Source organism: Paralichthys olivaceus, chromosome 21 (assembly GCF_024713975.1).
Source record: "Paralichthys olivaceus isolate ysfri-2021 chromosome 21, ASM2471397v2, whole genome shotgun sequence".
NCBI classification, from domain to species: Eukaryota; Metazoa; Chordata; class Actinopteri; order Pleuronectiformes; family Paralichthyidae; genus Paralichthys; species Paralichthys olivaceus.
Window position 1 is genome coordinate 8,164,892 of NC_091113.1, and position 13,110 is coordinate 8,178,001.

General features: G+C 44.0%; 1 protein-coding gene across 5 annotated transcripts in view; it reads left to right on the forward strand.

Annotated features, from left to right (window-relative positions):
• Positions 1-13,110, forward strand: part of lhpp (phospholysine phosphohistidine inorganic pyrophosphate phosphatase) — a 52,285-nt gene that overhangs the window by 14,760 nt on the left and 24,415 nt on the right. For 2 of the 5 annotated variants that reach the window (XR_011239759.1, XR_011239760.1), the window contains exons 8-9: positions 4,912-5,084; positions 5,385-5,993. The exons of 1 other annotated variant lie outside the window; for it this stretch is intronic. Coding sequence is in view for 2 of the 4 variants with exons in the window: in XM_069517925.1 (XP_069374026.1) it covers positions 5,385-5,481 (97 nt within the window). In the remaining 2 variants the exon portion in view is untranslated. Of the gene's footprint in view, positions 1-4,911; positions 5,085-5,384; positions 5,994-13,110 lie in introns of those variants that run through there. 2 more of the 5 variants (XM_069517925.1, XM_020083374.2) reach the window with 1 other exon arrangement.

Consider the following 13,110-nt stretch of genomic DNA (forward strand, 5'->3'; position numbering starts at 1 on the left):
ATAATGACTTAATGTTTTAAATAGCTTCACGTAATAGAGGATAAAAAAGCTAAAGCTGCTGAATTATATAGGTAAGGAGCTAAAAGTTATAAATTAGCGATATGAGTATATGAATTAATCATTACAATGGTCAGCTTAAAGTACTGCATTAACAGTTGTGAAGCTAAAAGTTATGAATAGACTTGAAGAAATTAGCTAAAGGGATGGATGAATTGTAGAAATGCCAAATAGTCGTCGTGTGAATACAATGAACAAAGCAGCCCAGACAGTTCCATTGTAAGAAAAATCCTGGAACAATATCCACAGTTAGTAGCGTGAAATAACATCCAGTGTTTTCATACAGTCAGAAAATATTTGGAACATGATGATTGGCCACTTGAGTTTATCTTTTTTTTGAGTCTGAGAAGAAGAAATGGGAACCACTGGGCGGTGAAGGGTGTTTCAAGAGTCTGGTAAATGGAAATCAACAGAAGTCAATGAGGCAGAACACTTCAGAGAATCTAATACTACACCACAGGCAGCTGGAAGTGTGAGCTGCACTGTTTAGCTGCAAAAACACTGGTTTTGTTCTTTTAAAGTTTGAGAGACAGAAAGTAAAATGTTTGTGGTGTACGTCCTGTTCTCTCATCCTCCATGTATTTGTGGTTGGGAAAGACAGAAAGTTTCCAGCGTGGTTTTGACGGTTCGACATTCAGAGGACGAGAGCAACAGGGTGTAAACGCATGAAGTTACCCTTCACGCTGCGTTCAGGGAATCCCCTTTGTGTCGGGCAGGAATTGTCCGTGTAAAGTGTGAAAAACCATGCGGTGGCTGATCATGACTCAACAGCCATTTGCACAGTAAAGCGATAAAGGCCGCAGAAAAGGATGTGAAGGCTGCAGCATTGCATCTGTCGTTGCTGTTGCCATAACACACACATAACTTGGTGGTTTCCTTAGTTCATTTTTGGCTGCAGCTGTGTTGCATCAAGCATGTTATGCGTCTCTCAGGTGGATTAAAACAAAAAAGGGAGTAAAAGTGAATTTGAAGTGGACAATGATGATGAGGATGATGATGATAAAACCAGGCTGGAACATGTCAAATACCTGGAGTCATCTATTTTCCCTCTTCCGCTCTTTTTTTAAAGGATCCTGATACACCATCAGCCTCACCCCCATGACCTTTAGAGTCAGTGCGATCGTGCTCACACCCTTGAGGCCAAAAGACTCCTTTGACATCACTGAGCACATGCAGTTAACGCACCTCCACCGATGAGGGGAGGAAGCTTTGTCTTGTGTTCCTATCTCATGTCGCCCACAAGGCTTGGCTGAACATAAAGGCTGCAGTGATAGTCGGGCCGTGTTCTCCTTCGGGGGTGTATGGCTGTATCGTCTGCTTCAGTTTGAGACGAGGCAGTGTTTTGGCTCCGCTGTAGCGCTGGTATGAAAAACTCACTTCGACACAATGAACCAGGATGAGTGTTTTTCTGTCTCTCCCTGGCAGGCTGACGCTTCCTCACACCGTTGTTGTAGCTCTCATAAATGTCACTACCCTCTGTAAAACCAAGCGACTGCTCTCATTACAAAGAGGCTTATTTATTATGAGGTTTTACAAAGGAAGGTTTACGAGTTAAGATTTATGCCTGCTTGCATTTTATCAGTGTCATATCCTCACTGGTTACCTTTGACACCTCATCCCTGCTCTCTTTTTGATGCAGTTTGTCTGCTCTGCTTTTACCCGAGAGACTTTCAACATATTTTGCATTTACATATAACTTACTTCTGCTTTAACCAGTGCACCTGCAAGTCAGGCACAAATGATTTGTCCTCTTTGGAGCTGTGTAAGATTTTAGTGAAAGGCATCTATTGGCAGAAATTGAATATAAATTAATTGACGTTTTCACGAGTGTGTTTCATGTAAATTATACGAATTGCTGTTTTCTTTACCTTAATGGGCCCTTTATGTTCAAATACTTTATATTTACATCGGGAGTGGGTCCTCTCTACTGAGGCCTCCATGTTTTTAAAGTAGCCCAGTCTGGAAAAACTTCAAGATTCAAACTAAACAGCTTTTGAGTTTCTATAACAACTGAAGGCTGCCACAGTTTCTTTGTCATGTTTGGAAGGGGAGGGTGAGGTGAGGGGTGTTCAGCTGCAACATGACACTTCACCACTAGATTTCATAAAATTCTACATACGGAACCTTTAAAATCAATCTTGTAGTCCATTGGCTATCATCTGAACACAAACAAGCTTCTGGGGGCCACAGACAATATTTTGGGGTTTCTGGTGTGGACAGGGGATTCTGGGGCTAAGACTCCGTCCTCCGTTCACTGTTTTCCACACAAGACAGAAGCAGCAATACTTTGCAGGTTGAGACGATAACTTGGCTACTCTGATAAATCTGATAGCCAATGCATTTTGGTCAATGTGTTCCTTTCTCTCTTCACATGCACCTTTATTGCCTGCGGCCAACAACAGCCTGCTGAAACATGATTGGTCAAACAAGAAACCGAAAGCACAAGGTTTCCAACCCCAAAGTCTTATCTAATCTTATGCAGAATCTTTTCATAGAATTACTTAAAAATTGACTCTCATGCTCAGTATCTGGTCTATGGTGTCAACAAGAATTTCAGAGATATATCAAAGCTTCAGAGTGTCCTCTGTGTTTAAATCCAGCTGCTGGGAAACAGCCAGGTTTCCCCAAAAACTGCTCGGCCCGTCTGCTCCATTGCTGCCATCACCTAAAAACACTGTTCTGAGTATCACATATTGTTGGCTCAGGTTGAACTTGTCATCCCTGCCTCATTTGCTGCTGCGTAGCTGTGTTGAGGAAAAAGGCGAACTCTGCAGAGGTGAGGAGAGTGTAAATCGAAATCAGGTGTACGGGAGAGTTTGGCTTCCCTCTGCGTGCACGTGTTTCTATGTTTATGTACTAATGTGTTAAGCATTAACTGATGAGAATGCTGTCCTGCCTTTCACCCTGCGGTCAGCTACCATGATGATGAACTAAATATATCTGAGCAAAACAAACAGACACTGCTCTCGTATCCTCCTTTTCCCTAATTGTCCATGCTTTTTTCCTTCTTTCGTGCACAGCTGACATTCACACACAACTCACTGTATGAGTCATTCGTATCCACTTTCATGTCATGGAGTCATATAAAAATGTATCACCATGTTTTATAGCGCCAAATATCGTGTTGAGTATCTCTCCATGTGACATTGTAAACCACTATAATCTTATATTGCCTGAGCAGATATCCATGTTCTCGTGACCAGCTCCTACATCTGTTAAATCCACTGTCATGTCATAGCTGTTGTAGAGGATTAGTGTATGTACCTGTTTTTAAATCTCATTTAAAATGTGTTTCATAACTTTAAAATCTGGGAACTCAATGTTCCAGTCTTCATCTTGGGAATCCTGATCTTCAAATCCAACCAAACTTCTGCTTCTGTAGTTCTTTGCACACTCTCAACCCAAACCTTGCGAGCATTTCCCGGCTTTCTGGGGAAGTTTTTGACTTGGAGTGTTTAAGGCTGTGTGGAGTCCGTTAGGCCCGGGGATCAAACCTATTTCTCTACGTGTGTTGATATTTCATTGACTTGAAGGATACGCCGCGAGCTGCAGATTACCTCATCAGTAACGAGAGTCACATTGTGCTGAATTTTGCATGGTCACATTGACCTGGTTACTCGTACATTATTCATGGCAATGGGAGGAAAGCAGCAAAATGAATACACGCATGCATGCATGCATGCATATCTAAAGGGCAGGAGGCTGGGGCAGATTTAAAGGAGCATCAGGTCGGAGAGACGCTGTGCTCTGCTCTGTTTGAAACATAAGAACCATGTGAGTATTCAAGTCGCCTGTGTGTGTGAGTGTGTGTGTGTGTGTGTGTCTGTCTGTGTCTGTGTGTGTGAACTCAATCAGTCCTCAGGCAGTAAAGGGTGCAGGAGTAATCCAGCACAGGAGACATAACACCTCAACCATTAGTGGAGCAGCTCACGTAACCCAAGCACTGGCGGCTGACAGACATGCGTAAACATATGGCACTGCTTCCCTGTATTCAGTGCGGCCTCAGTATTCAACACCTCTCCTCACCCCCCTCCCCACAGGCCTCTTCTTTCTGTCGCTACACTTGGACAGCTCACAAATATTTGCCATGGTCCTCCGCGAGCTCTCAGAGGGTAGGATTAATGGTGGTGTGTGCCACACACCCCGGGCCAGACAAAGCCTCCCCATCTGGAGCTCCCAACCCGTGACTGGGGGAACAGAGGCAGCACACAGAGCCTGGTAGAGGCGGCCCGCCGAGGGCGGATCTATAGGCACCGCTTCATAAACGAGCAGGACAGGAGTCCCGAGCAGCCCCGTGCATGAATGGAGGGGGCGTCTCCGTCTTTTGATGTAATGGGGAGGAAAAGGGTCCTGCATGTTGGCCCGATCCTGGTGCCACGCCAAATGGATCACATTTCCCCTACCAGCTGATTAAACAGCCATATCTGTGTCCATCACTGGGCCCAGAGCCAAACAATGGCAAGAGCAAGGCAACACAGCTCCATACCTCCTCATCTTTGTTTACGTGTTTTTAACTACGTATTTACATTTTTACAAAAATACAGTATTTATATGTAGATACATATCTGTAAAGATAAATCTGTCTCATAACCCATTCTAATAAACAGACCAAATATTAGCATACATTATCTTTTGTCCCTCTTTAAAAAAAACAATATCTGTTTGCTAACCTTTGTTATTTTTCTGCTTTCTCAATACATTTGAATATTGGTTTCAATCATTTCCATAGAGTCTCGCTGCCTGAATGGCTCAGAAGAAAGGTTTATATGTTACTAAGCGCACATTTGGTTCCTTTTTGTTGAATCGTTTTTTTTGGGAATTTGACTGCAGTTAAATCTATTAATTTGCCTACAGATGTACTAGAAAAAGTCTGGGACACGGTGTGATCGCGGGTGACGGAGACAGAGAAAACATGCACGACCCTGCAGGGGCTTTTGGCAGCCAGCTGCACAGACACCTTGACGTGTGGAGATAAGCAGCACAGCAAAGAACCCACATGGAGAAGTTAAACTCGCTGTTGATCATAAGTGAGCTCTTATGATAATTCTGAGAGTACACAGACCCCATTTATCACCAGAGCCTCCCCTTAAGCCGAAGCTGTAGAGTAATTGTGTTTGCCTCTTTGTAAACGCTGCCTTTCCTGAATCTTCTTAGACCATCACGTCCTGCTCTTTTCCAGTTTATACAGTTGGTATTGTTAATGTGGCTGATAGCATCAAACTGCTGGCCCTTCTCGTTTGCTGACCCTTGTGCAGCGACTTGTTTTTTCCTGTTTCTCCCTGCGATGCGTGTCTTTAAGTACGGCCTTTTTGCTTCTCCCCCCTCAGGCCAAGCGATGAGAAGCACCCGACTGTGATGGCCGACGGCACCGTTGACGACCTGGCCCAGGCTGTGGACATGATCCTCAGTCAGAGGGGCTGCTGAGTACAAGGCAACTGGGGGTTTTGCACTTACTGTGAGGCCTGTGTGACGCAGGCTCGTGCAATATAGCATCTTCATGTAGCTGTAACTTTTAAATCTAAACTACCGTCCATACACTGTAACCAACAAACTCCTCGTACTGTGAAGCATGGAAAACATACTGCTGCTACAAATCTTGTTTCTAGAATAAAGTTTGCAGAAGTGTAACCCAGGTCTGTACTGTGCATTTGTCAGTGTAGCGCTGGCATAGATAAGATACCACAGCTTGACATGGATTGGCCTTAGCCAGCTGCTGACTGACGGTTAAAGGGGAAAGTATGGCTGTGTGTTCAGACTCTAATGTTACTGTACATGGAGTCAGACCGGAAAATTGAAGGCACTATTTTTGTCTCTCTCTTCGTAAAGAGTAGCACATTATAGCTAACGAAGTAGCAGGGAGTTGTCAGTAATGTGATTATTTGGATTAGATTATTATAAATAAAGTTATTTTACGAGTCTACGAGCTGAAAATATTTGTCTTCCCTGAATTTGCCTGTTTTTCTCGGCCATTGCAGCATAACTATGTTTTATTTTTTTCAAGACTCAAGGTCTTAAAGCTCCGAGGAAAACTTATCCTCAGCTCTGGTTTAAACTGGACTTATATCAGAGCAGCTTTGGTTTTGAAAAAAAACCATTCGCTGAAAATGGGAAGTGAGCTGCTCTGAGAGATGATAAATGCAGAACTCTTCCGAGTGTGATGAATTACGCTGGCACTCGAGCTCATGTTTCTCGCTCTGTAAACAAACTGAAACAAGCTCTCCATCATCAGAGCGAAGAATCGCACATCTTCAGACTGCTTTATCTTTATTTACTTGCCTGTGAGCCGCCTATGTCGGGGGACGTCCCGTTGCAGTTACATCGTTAATTCCCGCTCATTAGACGGACGCACATTCACTCCAGTGTCTGATAAACTGACGTGGGTAAAAAAAAAAAAAAAATTGGTTGTGGGACTTGTGTGTGCCAGCTGGATCGTTGAGGCCTCTGGAAGTGGGGCGTAAAACAAACGATTCTCCAACGCTGCCCCCGAGGTTTCAGTGTACCAAATAGATTCATCAAGAACAAAAGCCCATTGCCAAGTGATTCATCGAGGCCTTTCTGGTTCACTTCACCATTAGCTGACACAAGCTTGAATGTTATTGGGCAATTAAAGGTAATGAAATGCTATGAAGTATTATGAAACGAGCGGCTGCACCGTTCCTATTTCAGATTTGGAAATGCATATTAATACACACAGGAAAATGCGAGCACCTGGCAACCAGTTTTCTAGCAGCTCACACTTTTTGTTACTGCCCATCGGCCTTTTGCAAAGTTATTACACATGTATTTGACGACTCTCGAATGAATTCACTTGGCTTTCACTCTGTTGGTTTCCCCCCCCCTCCAGTTCATTTAAGTGCAGTCACTCCGAAGGATGTAGGCCACAGTTTTCAACACCTTCACTCGGGCGCGTTCGTCATCGGCAAACACACACATGCCTTCAGAGGAAGCCGGGTGTTAACCACACCTCTCAGGCCCAGGCCCGAGGTCGTCCACCCTTATCCACACAAGTTACAAATTAGCAGCAGTTTACCTCCGCTGGGCCGCGGCGATCAGTAAACACTGATATATTCCTCCTGCAGTGCAGCACATTGATTCTTTCCCTTGTGACCGCGGTTGCGGAGCAAGATTACCTTTCACATAATAGAGATGACCTCTTTTCAGGAGACATGTCTGGGCACGTATGACCTCACCGCTGCGGGATCCTATCGACAGACTTAATACACTGTCGATTGACTGACTGACTGCAGCTGTTGTTGTTTCTGACTCTCCAGTTGCAGCCTTTTGGAACCTTTGCATCCAAATGTACATTTAGTGTCATGATGTGTAACATGGCCGCACTTAACCTCAGTGTTGACATGCATCAAGTGTGCTCGCTCAAGTAAACACAGTTAGTCTGAAGAGATTAGCCGCTGTAATCACTTCAGTCAGCTCAGTCAACGGCAAAAATTTACAGAGAAGAATTTTAATCACTGCTTTAAGTCATTTATCAAATAAAAAAGCCAATTAATTTGATAGAGAGTCATTCCAAACCCATACCAGTACGTAATACTCGGAGGATGATGTTTACTGGCAAACACGTCTCCAACAAACCTACAATCACGGCTTTTTACTGTTTCCTATCAATATAAATCAAATCCCTTTGGGCTTTTCACTGTTTTTCAAATTTAAATATTTGAAGGATGACAGAAGAAACTCTGGGAAACAATTGTGTTTACTTTAGCTGACATTTTAAAGTCTGTACAATAAATTACAATCAACAAATTAGAATCTTATTGGTGAATAACTTGGAGTTTTTCTCAGAAACCTTGATGCAACTTTTAGCATCTGAGTCTACTGTCATACCAGAACACAGTTATAACTGCAAGAATATCCCCAGGTCTTCCTCTCCTCTCTTCTCCGCTCCTCTGCTCTCCTCTTCCTCTTCTTCTCCTCCTCCTCCCCTCTCCTCTCCTCTTCCTCTCCTATGCTTCCACAAACTTGAAGTCATTAAGCTGATGATCTCATTTTCATCACTGCATTGACTGACACCTCAGGGATGCAGAGGCCCCTGCAGCATGTGTCTGTCAGGAGGAGGAGGAGGAGGAGGAGGAGAATGAGGCTCTTTGTTAAATGTGCGCTGCTCACACTCTCCTCACTGCACAAAGTTTGGAACTGAATCCAAAAAAGTTGTGATTGATTTTAAAACAGGTCAGAATCAGTGGCATTGACTTTAATTATGTTTTACCTTCGTCAAGGACATTTTTACGCCGTCTGTTTGTTTGTTTGTTTGTTATGTAAAAAATACAGGACGGATTACCACGAAACCTGGTGGGAGGATACGCTATGGGTCAAGGAAGAAACCATTACATTTTGGTGCAGATCCATGATTTTCTTTTCCTGTTTCCCAGGGAATAATTCATGGAGCTTGATGGAAAAAAAATCTGGCACATTTAGGTGCATGATTTCTATAAGTGCGTGTAATTTGGTGCAGCTTGATTGAATTTAAGGGCCTGTTGGGCCTTGGCGGAGGAATGCGCTTTACTTAGTGCCATTCAAGTTTTATTTGTTGAAATGATTAAAATCTTATGACCCTTGAGATCATTCTAGATCTTTACAGAGTAGACTACACACACACACACACACACACACACACACACACACACTGAGCAAACACTCGTATATGTTTCTATGTCATCTGTTTGGGTTAGACTCCCCTTACATGGCACACACACTGCTGCTCTTGTAACGCACCTGCACTAACCCACCTTTAACAACTGCCAGCTGTGTGTTACCTTGAACTATTCGTCTCCGCTCGTTTGGCTCTTCCTGTTTGACAGGAAGCGGCGGGTCAGCTGACCAGACAACACCGCGCACCTGCAGGCCCTGAATGCACCGTTATCCATGGAAACATGCGCTTGTTTTGACAGCAGCCAGTTATTGGTCCCCTCCCTTCTGTGCACGTGTGTGTGTGTGTGTGTGTGTGTGTTTGTGTGTGTGTGTGTGTGTGTGTGGAGTGCTGGTCCATGCGGAGGCCTCTTTACTTGCTAAGCCACATGGTTTCCCCACATTTCATCACTCTCCTTCCCTTGTGGGCAGCCATGCCGACAGCACTCAGTGGCGTGGGCGTGCTCATAGGCTGCAGGACGGGGTTTGGATGGCAAGGCCTGAATATCCTCCTTCTACTGATTGCACACCCCCCCTTGCTCCAAACCCCCGACCCCTCCCTGCCAGTCTGAATGCAATCTGAGAAGCGCCTCGGTTCATACACAGAGCACTCTGTACTCCACTGACATAGTCAAAGCCGTCACAGGCCCCCTCCTGGGACGCAACCCCTGCTCAACTGCCCGCTAAAGCCTGTGAGACTTTGCCTCCCCAGACACAAAGCGTGACCCCCGTGATGTCATACCCCGAGCGCGCGTGTGTATGTACAATCCGGGGTGGGAGGGTGGTCGTATGTCACCGTGCAGTGTAAACGAACTGTCTCGCTCTGCGAAAGGTCTGAAGGCTTAAAGCTGAACTCCATTTTAAAGCTGTCTCTCTCTGCTTGAGCTCTCTGCCGTGAAGGTGTCCAGTTGCTTCTTGTAAAAGCCAAAGGATTCGAGCTGGAGCGCTCACACCTCAGATCCTGCAATCGCTTAGTTTCAATATTCGTGACTGATGCTTCTCTTCCTCTTCCAATTGTTAAAATACCAACTTGTATCTATGCATGAATCTAATAAAGTGTGGTGGTGAAATGATACACAACAACAAGTGTAGTGATTCGAAGCACAAGAGCTCCCAGTGCTCAACTGGAAACATCGGAAAAAGAGTTTCTTTTTTTGAGTGAAATGGAAATAACTCACAAACCTAAAATATAAATCAAATTATAGTACTTTGTAAATAGTACTTCTACTACTACTACTAATAACAATAATAGTGCCTCTCCCTATAGTTTGTCCAACAGTCCCCTTATGAAACCACATTTATATTCAATAGATTTGGATTTTTATTTTGATCTGCACCAAAATATGCCTGGTTTTTTTCATTAAGATTCATGAATTCTTTTCTGAGAAATCGACAAAAACATTGAAAAATGTCTCACAATGTTGAGAAAAAAAAAAAAATTGATCGGCACCAAAATTGAATGGATTCCTCTCACACATGACTCTGCCTCCCTCCAACAAATCTCCTGGTTATCTGTAGTTTTTGCGTAATCCTGCTCACTAACAAACAAACAAGATGAAAACAACCACCAAAGCAGTAACTTTGTCATTTGCAAAGAAATGTGATAATCTACCATTAAAACAAATCTGTGGCACATCTGGTGATGACGAGACCGTGAATAACCTTCGGTGACAGTTCTCCAGTGACCCACCACCACCCTGTTGCTCTGTCAGTGCTGGTGGGGGTTGTGGTCATTGGGCACGGCGTGTCTCATCTTGTTGTCCTCCTATCTTCCCTCTGAACACAGCCTCCTTTCACTTCTGTCACTCCGCTGATTAAAGGCCGGGGGCCCCTCCGTGTGTCACACCGCCACACAGACGCTCCTACATCGTTTCTGTTTAGCCATTTCCTCGTTGACTGATTACATGAAAAAAAAAAGGGCCCTAACTGGTGCAAAGAGGAGGCTGGTGCATGTGCAGCAGGCCGCTCTGGCACAGTGTAAATATGGCCTCACTGTGCAAGCACACAGATTGTCATGCAGCAGCAGAGTGATCCAATCCATCACAAGAATATGCTCTGGCCTTGTAGGCGAGTTTGAAGCCACAGTTATGCTTTGTGTGATATTTGAGCATCTCAAGCAATCTTCAAATTACTCAGTGGCTCTTTTATGAGGTGGGTGGCTTCCCTCAGCTACCTTACGCTCTCAAATAATGACAAGCATCATCGCAAGTCTAAACAAACACTCAGATAGTGGTTTGCAGTCGTACTGGTGGATCAGTGAGGACGGTGCCGTTCTGGAGGTTTTTCTCAGGCATCAGAGTTGAGCAGGGGGGAAGCAGACGAACGCAGCAGCAGCAGCAGCAGTAACCCTGACACATGGCCCACATTCACAGCCGCCTCCCACGTCACTGTGCTCCTCGGAGAAAAAGACCCTTTTGTTTCCCGGCGCAGGGGAGGGAGCGAGGTCTCTGGGGTAAACCGCCGCTCAGCTCCACCACTCCACCCGCCATCAAAAACACACAAAAAAAGAGAAAGAAAGAAAGAAAGGGACCGGACTTCCCACCCCTGCCTGGCGTCCTCCCTACTCACTCGCCGCTTCAGCACACAAACACAGGCTCGTCAGTTGTACCATTACTACGCTTGGGATTGTCTTTTCCTGCTACTTAATTGGGTCAGTCCATACTGTTGCATTAAAGACGTCTTCAACAATGACCTTGCTGTTGATGCGTGTGCTCGGCTGATAGCAGCAGCGGGAAGAACTCTTCCTTTCAGATTCTTCAAATTCAGTGAAAGTAGAAAAATGAAATCAGACAAGAAAACGTCCTAAAACTCAGAAAGATGTTCTCAAAAGTATCACAAGTAAAAGTTCTCCCACTGAATTACCCTGTAACTGTTGCACCGGGATGTAGTCAAGTATAGTAGATTTTAAGATGATAATTATTATTATTACTGATCAACAAGTGAGAATATGTTTAGTAGCTTAATCTTAGTAGTAGAAATACCTCAATATGATGGATTTCAAATTTTATTTTATCTAAATTTAGATAATGGATGGATGGATTTTACTATCTTATTAATTATTATTGAATGTAAAATTCCCTAATTACTAAAAGAAAAAAATGGATTTAAACTCTCCAATAAAAAATACATGATTGTTTGGAAATGTACTTTATAAATTGTCAGTATTTATTTTTGTATGATTTTGTAATGATTTTTAAATCTAATTATACATCCGTCACTGAACCTCTGTAAGTTAGATTAGATAGATAGAAGATAGAAGAAAATTGGCCTCAACCCCTCCCCCCCTTTTGTTTGGTGAGGTGAGACATGATGAGCTACAACGGCTGACAAGAATGAAGCTATAAAGAAATAAGAATTGGCTTCACTTCGCCAGCACAGGAAGAAACTGCTGGTGACCTCAGCCTTGTGATTCCACTGAGCCGCTGTTCAGCGCTATACAAACTCAACTCGTAACTTCCTTCACCTGCCAACAGCTGCAGGTGCTGCTGTGCACCTGGCAGGTGGAGGAGGTCTTATACACTTAAATATTTGCAGCAGAGCTGTGATCCCTGTCAAAATGGGCTGGAGGTAATCTTGAGATAAAGTGAAGAAGTTTGTCTTTTTGAGCAGAGAACTCAACAAGTCCAAACAAAGACAGTGTCCACCATTCGTTTCATAACTCCTGATCAGGCACGCACAGAATCTTCTGCAGGTTTTAGATCACAGACCTTCTTTAGCTCCAGAATCTTAAAACCGAAAGTTCCTTCTCTGCCGTTTCTTCCCTCCGAGGTATTGCACTTTAAAGCATTTCTTCACTGGCTTTACTTTTCAGAGTCTATGTCCATTTTTACAAACAGAGGTCGCCAGAGGTTAGATGCAGCCACATCACCCCTCCCAGCTGGGGTTCTTCGGAGCGTGACACTTATCGCGCACTCTCATCATCGGCAGGGTAATGAATAATCTGAGCCAGTCCCTGTCTGTCTCGACTTTGGCTTCACAGCCAGAGGCGGGAGTATCAGCTGACTATGTGTTTCTTAGTGAGGGTTCAGGATTCAGGGATGTTTTTTTTATTCTTCAAGCAAAACAAACCAGCCGCTCCTGGATTCTTGACTCATCTGTGTCTCCTAAACCAGACTTTCTAGTTCATTAATGGTCTGAGATACTAAATGTTTCGCAGGTTTACGTGGAGCCTCTGGAAACCCTTAATGTGTCCTTCTGTCACACGAATTCTTACTTATACTTAGTCGTGGGGACACTCATTGGCTACCCAAACCCTTAATGATTACAGATAACCCCTTATCATTACCATATACAGATTTATTCCATGTTTTACCAGAAGCTTCTCTGGTTGTAGCAACATCCCATCCATCCAATTTCTACACCCCTTATCCTTAATGGGGCTGGAGCCATATAGCTACTTATCGCTTTGTT